General features: G+C 37.7%; 2 protein-coding genes across 2 annotated transcripts; one reads left to right on the forward strand and one right to left on the reverse strand.

Annotated features, from left to right (window-relative positions):
• Positions 1–28: 28 nt before the first annotated feature.
• LOC129089972 (F-box/LRR-repeat protein 12-like) lies at positions 29–3,766 on the reverse strand. The gene is made up of 3 exons (XM_054597418.1): positions 3,304–3,766; positions 3,098–3,173; positions 29–2,328 (listed from the first exon to the last, which is right to left on the reverse strand). The coding sequence occupies exons 1-3, from the start codon at positions 3,402–3,404 to the stop codon at positions 1,279–1,281; spliced, it is 1,227 nt and encodes a 408-aa protein (XP_054453393.1). The 5' UTR covers positions 3,405–3,766; the 3' UTR covers positions 29–1,278.
• Positions 3,767–5,471: 1,705 nt separating this feature from the next.
• cops6 (COP9 signalosome subunit 6) lies at positions 5,472–11,118 on the forward strand. Its single transcript, XM_054597419.1, has 9 exons — positions 5,472–5,631; positions 5,767–5,898; positions 6,835–6,923; positions 7,381–7,443; positions 7,540–7,587; positions 7,710–7,824; positions 9,036–9,128; positions 9,370–9,470; positions 10,651–11,118. Exons 1-9 carry the CDS (start codon positions 5,520–5,522, stop codon positions 10,789–10,791), a joined length of 894 nt encoding a protein of 297 aa, XP_054453394.1. The 5' UTR covers positions 5,472–5,519; the 3' UTR covers positions 10,792–11,118.
• The last annotated feature ends 1,312 nt before the right edge of the window (positions 11,119–12,430 follow it).

The following is a 12,430-nucleotide window of genomic DNA, read 5'->3' on the forward strand; positions in this document are numbered from 1 at the left end:
ATTCAAACTCATTTTCATTTATTATTTTAAGAAGGTTAAAATTATAATCGTTGGCTTGATGAAATACAATTCACGTCAATGACACAGATATTGCATGTAATTATTACAATAAACAGACATTTACAACTACATTTTTTTATTTCATGATTTCTAAAAATCTAAAATGAAAGAAAAAGAGAAAGCAAGAAAGAATTGGGAATTGATGAAGATAAATTTAAATATGTTGTGCTGTTTTTCCGTAACACCAAAAGTCAAAAACCTGCTTGTAACATCTATAATTTCTGAATGTTTACAATGCTGAAAAGGAGTGAAGGAACAGGAAACAGGTGGTAGCAGCATGCTTCAGTTATCTGATGTAACTGACACCTGCTTGCGTCTTTTTATAGTCTAGCTGTGAAAGCTCCATAGTTTTGTTTTTTTATTTGGACTGAGTTTGAGAGAGTATGTTGAAAAACATTTGTAAGCGAGACAGCCCACTGATCAACCTTAAAGGTTGGACACAATATATACCACGAGACAATATAAATGTTTCTTCCTTCAGATATTTTTTTTCCACACAGTGTAATGTGGTAGCTCCAACTTCAAAATGTGTGGGGTCTTTGAGGCAATGCTGCAAATGAAAGAGCAAGATTGCTTTGTGGCAAGAGGATTTTTCATCAATTTGATGAAGTACCTTAATTAGGTATTATGGTGTTTTTTATTTTCTGAAATAGCCTATAGACATCCTTCCTGGTTATTTCATCCATAAAAAGTACATATTTCCTATATCACAATATATAGCACCATTTAAAGTAAGATTGATTCAAGTTTCAAGAAATATGGTTAGAAAGTATCCTGTCAAAACCAATATTAAGGACATAAATGCATGTTAAAAAGGTATGGCCCTGAATCATATGTAACATTTTGCTAATTTAGAAACCAAACTTCTTTAAAAGCACAGCTGAAAACCGTTTTCCTACTAAGGCTGTTGAGGTTGGCAGATAAAAAGCATATTTAGGAGAATAAGGGTCTTAAAAGCTTGAAAAAGAGGGCATGGTGGAGTATTTCAATAGAGTTTACTCCGATTTCTCCAGTATTTGCAATTTTTTAAATATAAGGTCTGAACATTTGATTCACATCCGGATCTGGCTCTGATGAATTCTTGATATCTTGTAACAATGAGGGCTGGGTATAGTTACAATAATATGATGTCATTCATTGTCTCCATAACTACATAAAATGATAAATGGCTGAGTGAAAGGGACTTGTATCTATATTGGACAGTAGTCAAGACCTCATTTAGTCTGCACTGATCTGAACAGAGCAGTTGGTGAAAACGAGTGTGCAGGATGGCAGCAGGACAGCCAGTGAGCGACGCAAACTTGGAATAGGATCGTTCATGTCTAGTGTCCTGTTCTCATCATTACTGTTGTCTCCTCCTGCAGCTTCCTCATTGTCCTGCTCATCTCCACTACCACCACCCTCCCCCTCCACAGCTGGTGGACACTGCCGAGGCTGGAAGGTCACATCCAAAAACTCCATCCGGCTGAGCCCTCGGAGCATCCTGCAGCTCCGCACTATCTGCATCTCGCTGAGTGTGCAGGCCCACAGGCACAGACACTTCAGGTCCTTCAGGCGGCTGGCACACAGCAAGCCGGGCCCCACCTCTTTGCCCCCCAGACTCAGTTCCTCCAGTCCGAGCCATCCTGCCCCAAGGCCGAGGGAGGCCATCTGTAACTGATAACCTTGCCGCCCAGTGATGCCTATTTCCAGAAACTTGAGCCTGGAAAGGCCCTCCACCCCACAAACGCCCTCCTTGGCAGCAGAGCTCCTGAGCCCGTTAGCAGTCACACGAAAGGTGTCGCGGAGCTCCAAACGACTGAGCCTCTCCCATGATGTCAGACTCTGCAGATGCTGGTCCGTGAAAGAGGGCACATTGTTAAGGACTAACCGCCCAATACCAATCCCTGATGGAGAGCCAATCCCTTTTCCTTTTCGATGCCTTCCTTGTTGTTGAGCACCAACACTGGATGTGGCTTCTGCCCTTTCCTGGGAACCAGAAGGGGAAGTGGGAGTCTGGTTGAAAAATTCACGAGGCAGCTCACAGCCACGCAGCTCCAGCACCTGCAAAGACTTAGGTAGGAGCTGGCAACTCGGAAGGCTTCTCAAGTCTGCGTGCAGAAGATAGAGCTTACTTAGGCGAGGGCACTTTGTCGACAAAGCTTTGAGCCATGACTCAGATAGAAAGGTGCCCCCTCTGGCAGAAAGCAGCAACCCACGCAGTCGTAGGCACCTTAGTCCACAACCCAGGTACTGACGCAGCAGGAGCCAGAGTATGCGGGATGTCACCTAACAAACAATGGACAGTCCATGTATGTGTTTAGGGTGGGGGAATGGGAGGCCAAAGAGACAGTTTCTGTCAACAATTTTACAGACATACAGAACCTATATGCAATAGCATTTACTTCAACAGGGGATAATGGCAAGACAAGTTTATTTGCATGGCACATTTTATACATTGAGTCTTTTTTTTCATAAGTGCTTCAAAACAATGAAAAGGAAAAAAACAATGGATCATTGTGATGCAAATTAAAATGGCAAATAAAAAATCATAAAAGAGATGAATTATAGAAATAAATAATAGATATGTAAAGACATGCAAGGTGCATAATACCAAATGACAACATAAACGTTTTTCTTCTATCTAGTAGTAAAATAAAGGGCAAGTATTATTGAGACAATGAGTGTTTTTAAGACCTGGACACATTTATAAGAGTCCTCTGATTCTAATATTTTCTGTTTTTGTTTTCTAGGATCGTAGCATTCAGACCTGTCATTGACTTGATGCAACTGTCAAAGTGTTATTGTGAGTTCCTGATGACACAAATGTTCAGGGCTTTTGGTTTTCAAAGAAAGGAAGTTGAGCTCTGAACGAAAGTGGTAAAGTCATTGCTACTGGTTCAAGTGTTATTGGTAGGCTACATATGCTTTTCAATTGTATGTGTTGAGCAGTGTTGCACCATGTGGCTATGTTCCCCAAATAAAACAAGTAGTGCCCTGTATGGAAAGACACACAGAAAGAGAAGGGGTGACACTACATCGCTAGTAACATCCTTACCCCTTTCCATGCAGTCAGATCGACAAATCTCCACAGCCTTTGGTCTTTCACAAGCCGTTTCCACCTCTTACACACTCTAAATGACACCGCAAAAATACAACAAATAACTTCATCATGTGACGGTAAAGACAGAACTGGCACGGAGTTTTATATCACAAGACGAATAACTGGTTAAATATAGTCGGTTTAGTTCAATCCCCTCTTACCTTCCGGCTCTGACCAGCTCTCGTACGCTCAGATACGACAACACGTCAATTAAAATGTTTTCTGGAAAGTAGTCCAGGTTACAGGCTTTAAATTCATCCATTTTGTAAACAAAACTATTTCAACCACGGACACGGGCCGCTATCTTCGACGCACACGCGGTGCGCCTTCATCAGCAGTCCCCTGGGAAACCGCTGCCGACGGACTTTAGTTCCTATCCCGCATTTCACCCCTTAAACAAAATGTACTTCTTTATCCTCAACAAAGCGTGTCATGGGTAAATCCGGTGTTTCTCTCTGTAAACACCTGTCATATTTAGCACAGTTATTATTAGGACTTATTTTAAAGCACAACGATGAAGCTATATTGCCACCTAACGTTTGTTATGTGAACACTTCACTGCGCCTGCGCGGTTCACCGGACAAGATGGCGACCAGCAATGGTGGAGGAATGGAAGTGGATGGGGCAGGCTAGTATTTCTCACTTATCTCACAATTTCTGCCTGATATTAACATGAGCATGTGTGCAGACTGTCACACGTGTCGTACATGTGTGTGATGTGTGTGTGTGCGTGATGGATCTGTGTTAAAGGAGGCAGGGAGCGAGCTGGCTGAGCAGCGGGTTAACGCAATGCTCACGGCTCAGATATAAAGCTGTCAACACATTCATCACTTTGGATATTTGAGTCAGTGCCTTTTCTATATATATATATATATATATATATATTACTGCTCTCCTACTAGAGGCAGAGTCAATAATCTGGACTTAAGTCTGTCAGCTCAGGCAGGTTTAAGAAAAACATTGATTAGTTTTGACAACAATTGGTCGATATTTGTATTTTCAGTTATTTAAGTTAATTTAGCCGAAGAGTGTAATACATACAACATATTGTCGTTTCAATGCTCCTTTACATTTATATGGGAGAATCTCAAAATTACTTTACATCCACAGATAAAACCAATGGAAATGGAGCAGCATCCAAAATGAGCAAATTAGGATCAAACTATAAATCTTGTCTATATACTAAATTACATTACATTACATTACAGTCATTTAGCAGACGCTTTTATCCAAAGCGACTTACAGGAAGGGTATTCAACATAGGTATTCAAGAGAACTACTAGTCACTAGAAGTCATAAGTGCATCTCCTTTCTTAAACAAGCATCTAAAAGCATAAACCAGAGCAAAAGTACAGTGGAGAAACAAACTAATACGAATACAATAAGTGCTAAGTGGAAGGCTCAGGGTAGTACTTCTTGAAGAGGTGAGTTTTCATGCAATAATACAAACCTAAGAATGGAATCATGACTCAGATAAGGCATTGATTTGTACCTTAATCTCCCTCTCTAGTCTTCCTTATCTTCCTCAACCTCTACTGTTTTTTTTGTTCCCTGTATTAAATGAAACAGTGTATTATAAGCTACAAGTCAGAAACTGCTATGTACAAGGTGTGATATGAGGGGGGGGGGGGGGGGGCAAAATCGTATCATATCGTGTACCCAAAAATATTAAACACAACTATTATACCTCAGTAGGTAGAGCAGTTGTCAACTAAAAGAAAGGTTGGTGGTTTGATCCCTTGTCCCTGCAGTCTGCATATCAAAGAGTCTTTGTGCAAGAAGATGAACCCTACATTTATTTTAGTTTGCATGTTAATGTTTATAGCTCTTGATACACAGTCGGCATCTTGTATGGTAACCTCTGCCACCAGTGTATGAATCTGTGTGTGAATGGGTGAATACCGACATGGGTTGTGAAGCGCTTTTAAGGGGAAAACACCATATGTTAATTTATCAATCTCCTAGATTTAATTCGCCAAAAGATACACATAACAATGAATACAATAATAGGGATTCAGTGCTTACATACCTTTTTAATCACTGCTATGAATAATTACTTTAGTTTCCTCTCTATGAGGCTTAATATTATGGGGCACTCTCTCTGCCAATACTTTATTGCCAATAATACGCTTTAATAGGCAGTTAAAGAAACAATATATATCACATCTTCCCACACTGTCTTGACACATAGTTGGACGTAAATCGTCAATCTTCTATATACTGTGAAGAAATTGTGAAAATGTACTTTTTAGGTTCCCAGGATCCAAAACGAGTTCCTTAAATTGCTTGTTTTGTTCAATCATTAACACAATAGTTGCTGTAGTGTTAAATCCCTTCTATTTTGTGTCTCTGTGTGACTGCAGCCAGCCCCAGTGTTATGGCCGCAGGGCTCACCGGAAGCGTTTCCGTGGCCTTACACCCTCTGGTTATCCTCAACATATCCGACCACTGGATACGCATCCGCTCACAAGAGGGACGGCCAATGCAGGGTATGTATTGGAAAAAAAATTACACCTGCACAGTAATGTAACGTACAGTTGGTCTAATGTTCAACTGAGTTTTTCTATAACTGAGTGTAATGAAACAGGTTATTAAATATTACTGTGTTTATTTCTCCTGCTCAGTGATTGGCGCCCTGATTGGGAAGCAGGAGGGAAGAAACATCGAGGTGATGAACTCCTTTGAGTTGCTGTCTCACACCATAGATGAGCGAGTGCATATTGACAAGGAGTACTACTACACCAAGGAGGAACAATGTGAGTGGTTTGTATTTGTCAGAAGCAAGAATACAGCTCTATTCTATCTAATGTGTTTCTCCTTTAATTCAATTCAATTCAATTCAGTTTATTTTGTATAGCCCAGAATCACAAATTACAAATTTGCCTCAGAGGGCTTTACAATCTGTGCACATGCGACATCCTCTGTCCTTCCCTCACATCGGCACAGGAAAAACTCCCCTAAAAAACCCCTTTAACAGGGAGAAAAAAGGAAGAAACCTATGGGAGAACGACAGAGGAGGGATCCTTCTCCCAGGATGGACAGAATGCAATAGATGTCATGTGAACAGAATATAGATGTCATGTGAACTTTAATGACTCATTTATATGAAATGCAGTGAAGCTAACGATTCCCTGGCAAGGCTGAAATGGCGAAAGCATACAGAAGAAAACTTATTCTCCTTCTGAGCCCTGCCTGTGTATCAAAAAGTGACTTAATTAATGATATTAGCAAAACCAGCCTCTTTAAGATCACTTCCTAAAATATTATTTCACAGATTAGCTTTTTTTTCCTGTGTGATAAAAAGAAAAATGAAAATGAAAGTGTAAAAGCCTATAAGACATGATCTTATCAGCCACTTAAGACTAGGAAGGTCTGGCAGATACTATTTTAGGTCAAGTACTGCCAAAATAACTATAAATGCAAACATCATTGTTTACTGTAATAGGTCCAGAGGTGACTTGCTGAAATGAATAAAAAGCGTGGTGCAAATTTTCTATGTTATGATTTGGTTAACAAAGCCTTCCTCACCCCCCAAATCCTTTTAAAGAAACATCAGCGACACAGAGGAAACTATTAACTATAACTAACAATTTAGTTATTGATAAAGGATAATTAATTAGTCAAAGCTAGTTAATTCAAAAAGTAATTTGCTTGCCGTAGTTTTTTCTTTAATATTTCCATTTGTCTTTTAGTCAAACAGGTCTTTAAAGAGATGGAGTTCTTGGGCTGGTACACCACAGGCGGCCCACCTGACGCATCAGACATCCACATCCACAAGCAGGTAGGGAGAAGTCAAAGGAGCAATATGTACAGTGAATCTGAATTAAAGCCGAAGATGAACGAACATCTTTATCCTCACTCACTGAGTCTTTGGAAACCGCACACCGCTAGTTTAAAACTTAAATTGAGGTTGTCCTGCATTCACCTCGATTGGTCTGATACCTGAGCTACAACTTTTACTTTAAAAGCAAATAACAGAGCAGTGGCATTGATTTTGTAGAGATTCTGACATTTTGTGTTATTGATTCATGTTCAACCAATACAGAAGTTTTGTTTACTGAATTCCAACACAATGTCAACTTACAAAAACAACATGCAATGCCATGATTCTTTGACAAGCAGGTGATTTAGACTTTTATTTTCATTGTTGGTAATACAGATATAATCCTATCAAAGCCTGATAATATTTCACATTCTGTGCAGTACATTTTCTTTCTTTATTCCCTCTTCTCTGCCAGGTGTGTGAGATTATTGAGAGCCCTCTCTTCCTCAAGCTCAACCCAATGACCAAGCACACAGATGTGAGTTCCTCTACGTTTTCACTTAAAAAGTTAGAAAACACCACGATCGTGTATTAGACTCAGCTTCTTTAAACGATGTGTCCTTTTCTCTTTCAGCTTCCTGTTAGTGTTTATGAATCTGTGATTGACATCATCAATGGCGAGGTAATCTTTATATTTCATGTCATCATTTACATTTCCTTTCCTTCAGCCGTGATACAGATTCCCATTGAGAGTTGTCAATGTTTTATTTTGAATGTTGTTGGGTTTTTTTTGTTTTTTTTAAGGCTACCATGTTGTTTGCTGAGCTGACGTACACTCTGGCCACAGAAGAAGCAGAGAGAATCGGTGTTGACCACGTCGCTCGAATGACAGCCACTGGCACAGGAGAAAACTCAACAGGTGAGAGTTAATGTTCTTACCTTTGGAGGTTAAACACAGTGAGTGGTATGTCCTGTTAGCTCGAAATCATTTGCACTGATGTATTGTTTTAAGGTTGATTTCAGAAACGTTGTTTATTTAACATATAACTCATAAAAGGTGTTATCTCAGCTCTAATCTCAGGTCTTGACAAATCCACATTAAATGGCTATTGCAGCTAAGTATAGCTTAAATAACGTTTTGGATTAGTTCAATTTCAGCAGAATGTTCTGACTACTTTGTGCTTTATATTTGTGACCAGAATAAGAAGAGACTGTTTTCAAATTGAAGATTAAAAAGACAGACATGGTAGAGCAGCAGAAGATTAGTCTGTAATGACTGTGTTGTTTTTCAAGATGTACTAACGTAATCCCTGTACACAAAGGAATCATTTCTGCTGGTATTTAGGATTCAATTGTTTGTTTATTTCTATCTGGAGGGGAAGTGTTGAGTGTTTTATCTGTGGTGATATGACCTTTTATTCTTCAATGCATTTTCTGCCAAATACTGTTATCAGCTCTTTATACTATTAAGATATTAGGTAGACCTAAGTAAAATACACAGAGTTAATATTGGCCAAAGAAAAAATATCAGACTGTGATGTTAATGTGATAGAATTAAAGATAATTCACAATTTAATACTTCTGTAGCAGATCACAGGCTCTCTTATCACTTGCACATTAGTAATTAGAATTACAGATGTGTTTGTGATTGCCTTTGCATATTAATTCATGATTATTTGTAGAGATTTGTCCTATAAAATCAAACCAGTAAAACCAGGGTTACCCTCTTAATCATTAGTGGATTAATTAGTGGATTTCTCTTTTTGTTGTTTTTAATGCTTTTTCATGCTGAATGACTTATTTCCAAGAAACCTATGAGCACATCTCTGGTAAACACAAGATTTAAAGTGGTGCTTTTGTGTGATTCAACAAAATTGTATGAGTCATCTAGGAATTTCTTTGGTCTAGGACAGCCTGAAATAAAACAGCAAATAATACAAACAGGATACAAACAGTATGCGTACACACACAGGAAACAATGGGGGGAAAACAATCCAATGAACAAAATGTCTTTCATTTATTCTTAAAGAAGATAGTTACGTAGCAAACGGACTATTAGACACAGTCACTGAAAATGTATTCTTTCTGAATAGGTCTTAACTCCAATATTCATTCCGTCTTCTCTCTTAGTTGCCGAACACCTTATAGCCCAGCACAGTGCGATAAAGATGCTCCACAGCCGGGTGAAGATCATTCTGGAGTACGTCAAAGCCGTCGAATCAGGTGAGAGGACAACAGGGTATTTTAATTGAGGTGTTGAGAGCAAAACATGTGAAAAAAGTCAGGGAAACAGCTGTTCTTGGATGAGATCCCTTCCTCACTTTAACACTACTAAAGGAGGCCCCTCGAACACACATCCATAATTACAAACCCTTGTTTGACACTGTATTGACAGCATCATCTTATCACTGTTGATCTCAGTGTTTATTAAAACAGTATGTAACTTGTTTTTTCCGTTCCGCAGGAGAGGTGCCATTTAACCACGAGATCCTTCGAGAAGCCAACGCCCTGTGCCACAGATTGCCGGTCCTCAGTACCATCAAATTCAAAACGGACTTCTATGATGTAAGCAAGCTTTGTGTACCTGAATGCACGAAATGTTTTTACACTCTAATGCATGCTGATGTTTTCATCAAAATGCCAAAGGATAAGGCTGGCATTCTCATTCTTAAAAATCCAGAGAAAAGGGTAAAAAAAACTAATTGTTAGTCCATCTCTTATAACTTTGACTTCCCCAGTCATTCCTACTGATCATGAATCAATAGCTTTTTTCTCTTAAGACTCTCAATATAATTATTTTACTATGCTAATATTGAACAAAATCTGTATAAAGTGATGAGTTTACGGTAAATGATAAAGATGGTCCATTTCTATTTTAGTGGACTGAGTTCAGATCCTAATCTTACATGAATAGAGCACATAACTGAGGTTCTATAAACTTTTTTTAATTTTACAAAAGCATTTTCTAAAGCAGCAGGGCAATGTAGTATTGTGCGTACTGTAGTGACTCACCAGGGCTGTAGTGCTGGTGAGTATTATCAGGTACTTCCTTTATGACTGTTACACAAAACGGTGCCTAAAAGTGGCGTACACTTCCCATGCAAAAGTTGTGATGTACAAAAAAAAAAAACTTGAGGGGAGAATGTGTGCACATGTCCAGAAACTCACACATACAAACTTTATGGAGACAGGAGTATTTGGGGACACAGATGGCAAAGTGGTGAATTGAAGACAGATTGTAGAAATTAAATGTGAGAGGCCTCTCAAGGTGCCAGTACTCATGCCTATACTCGTGGTCGTAATGATTGAAATGATAATCATTGGTTGTAGAAATCAAAGATGGCATCAAGGAATTGCAGAACCCAGCAGTATATACCACCAAGTACTGTTTTAGTTTTTGTATGAATTTCGTGTGAAAAATCGCTGCTGAGAACACATTACACTCATGACTGCTGTAAAAATATAAATACTCTTGTGACGATGTGTAATGCTGCATGGCCACTGTTAAGATGCATGTGAACTGTTCAGGCACCACCTCACCCACGAGCACCTTGATTTTCTTCGTTTTCCTCTGTTATTCTATAAATAAACATTCATGAGGTGCTTTGCATTGAAAATGTATGGTTGGATGTGAGGCTTATCCAGGTGCGGACAATTCCAAGTTGATATGGGATTTAAAAAAACGATATTTCTTATTTGTCCGAGCAAATGGTTACTGTAAAGCTTCCTTTCTTTTCCCCTGCAGCAATGTAACGACGTGGGCCTCATGGCCTACTTAGGCACCATCACCAAGACCTGCAACAGTATGAACCAGTTCATCAACAAGTTCAACGTTCTGTACGACAGACAGGGAATTGGCCGGAGGATGAGAGGACTCTTCTTTTGAGCTGTCAGTAAGCCGAAGCAGAAAGACAAACATGCACTGCAGTTTCTTTTTCTGTTTTGTTCTTTTTGGTTTGTTTGTATTTTTGGTTAGCTAAAACAAATTCTGCAGTAACTTTTCAAACAAGTTTACTATTTTCAACCACAAGTGTATCAAAAAGCACTTAATTACACAAATCTATAAGAGAAATGTACAAAATTGCTTAACTTTTTCTTGGTTACGCACAGAAATTAATCCACTATACATTAACTTTATAATATTTTACCCCGTTTGTTTTATTGTCTCATGTTGCTGTATGTAATAAATGATCTGCTGATTTTTTTCATTCGACTTTGACTCCTCTTCTTTCTAAGCTTGTAAGATTTGACAGTATGTCAAAAAACGCAATAAATTAGGCAAAGTATGTCATTAAAAATGATAAAATATGTTAAATTAAAGTGTGCCATAAACGCTATAAAAATAACATTACACTATGCAATAATAATGTAATAGTGTTCTACGTCATAAAATGTCATAGTATAGTATTTTCAAAAAAAGTCTAGAGTATAATATATAGTTTGTCCAAAACTGTACAAAAAAGTAATTGTATAGTTTGTTGAAGGAAGTAATAGCATAGTATTTAAAAAAACAAGATTATATTGTAGTAGTGTAATCTGTCGGAAAAAAATCATAGTATAGTTTGTTGAAAAAAGACAAAGTAATAAAATAGTATCCCACAATAAAATTCATTAGAATGTTGTAAAAAGTAATGGTATAGTCTGTTGAAAAATTGTAGTATGGTATATCAATAATAGTCATACTTCGGTCAGTCCAAAAAAGTAATTAAAAAGTCATAGTCATTTTTCTTTTTTAAAGTCAGTGTGTATTTGAATTAAAAAGTTTTAAAAAATTATTAAAAAGTCATAGTATGGTAAGACCAAAAAATACATTAAATAATATAGTATATATATTGACATGTCAAAAAAAGTATTAAAAAAGTCATAGTATAGCCTGTCGAAAAAGGTCATAGTATAGCCTGCCGGAAAAAGTCATAGTATAGCATGTCAAAATAAGTCATAGTATAGCATGTCGAAAAAGTCACAAAAATGTCATAGTATATAGCATGTCAAAAAAGTCATAAGAAAGTCATAGTATAGCATGTCGAAAAAAGTCACAAAAAAGTCATAGTATATAGCATAATATCGAAAAAAGTCATGAAAAAAAGTCATAGTATGACATGTCAAAAAAAGTATTAAAAAAGTCATAGTATAGCATGTCAAAATAAGTCATAGTATAGCATGCCCAAAAAGGCACAAAACTGTCATAGTATATAGCATGTCGAAAAAAGTCATAGTATAGCCTGTCGAAAAAAGTCATTGTATAGCATGTCAAAAAAAGTCATAGTATAGCCTGCCGAAAAAAGTCATAATAAAGTCATAGTATAGCCTGTCGAAAAAAGTCATAGTATAGCATGTCGAAAACATTCATAGTATACCATGTCGAAAAAAGTCATAGTATAGCCTGTCGAAGAAAGTCATGAATAGTCATAGTATAGCATGTCGAAAAAAAGTCACAAAAAAGTCATAGTATAGCATGTCGAAAAAAGTCATAGTATAGCCTGTCGAAAACAGTCATTGTATAGCATGTCAAAAAAAGTCATAGT

The sequence above is a fragment of the Anoplopoma fimbria genome, chromosome 4, assembly GCF_027596085.1.
Source record: "Anoplopoma fimbria isolate UVic2021 breed Golden Eagle Sablefish chromosome 4, Afim_UVic_2022, whole genome shotgun sequence".
NCBI classification, from domain to species: domain Eukaryota; kingdom Metazoa; phylum Chordata; class Actinopteri; order Perciformes; family Anoplopomatidae; genus Anoplopoma; species Anoplopoma fimbria.

What these genes read in the sequence shown, in the direction of transcription:
- LOC129089972 (XM_054597418.1), bottom strand. Translation starts at nt 3,404, where the DNA reads ATGGATGAATTTAAAGCCTGTAACCTGGACTACTTTCCAGAAAACATT. An exon ending in GAGCTGGTCAGAGCCGGAAG is followed by an intron (nt 3,174 to 3,303) that starts GTAAGAGGGGAT and finishes GGTGTCATTTAG; the next exon opens with AGTGTGTAAGAGGTGGAAAC. An exon ending in ATCTGACTGCATGGAAAGGG is followed by an intron (nt 2,329 to 3,097) that starts GTAAGGATGTTA and finishes ATTGTTTGTTAG; the next exon opens with GTGACATCCCGCATACTCTG.
- cops6 (XM_054597419.1), top strand. Translation starts at nt 5,520, where the DNA reads ATGGCCGCAGGGCTCACCGGAAGCGTTTCCGTGGCCTTACACCCTCTG. An exon ending in CTACACCAAGGAGGAACAAT is followed by an intron (nt 5,899 to 6,834) that starts GTGAGTGGTTTG and finishes TTTGTCTTTTAG; the next exon opens with TCAAACAGGTCTTTAAAGAG. An exon ending in TCAAAACGGACTTCTATGAT is followed by an intron (nt 9,471 to 10,650) that starts GTAAGCAAGCTT and finishes TTTCCCCTGCAG; the next exon opens with CAATGTAACGACGTGGGCCT.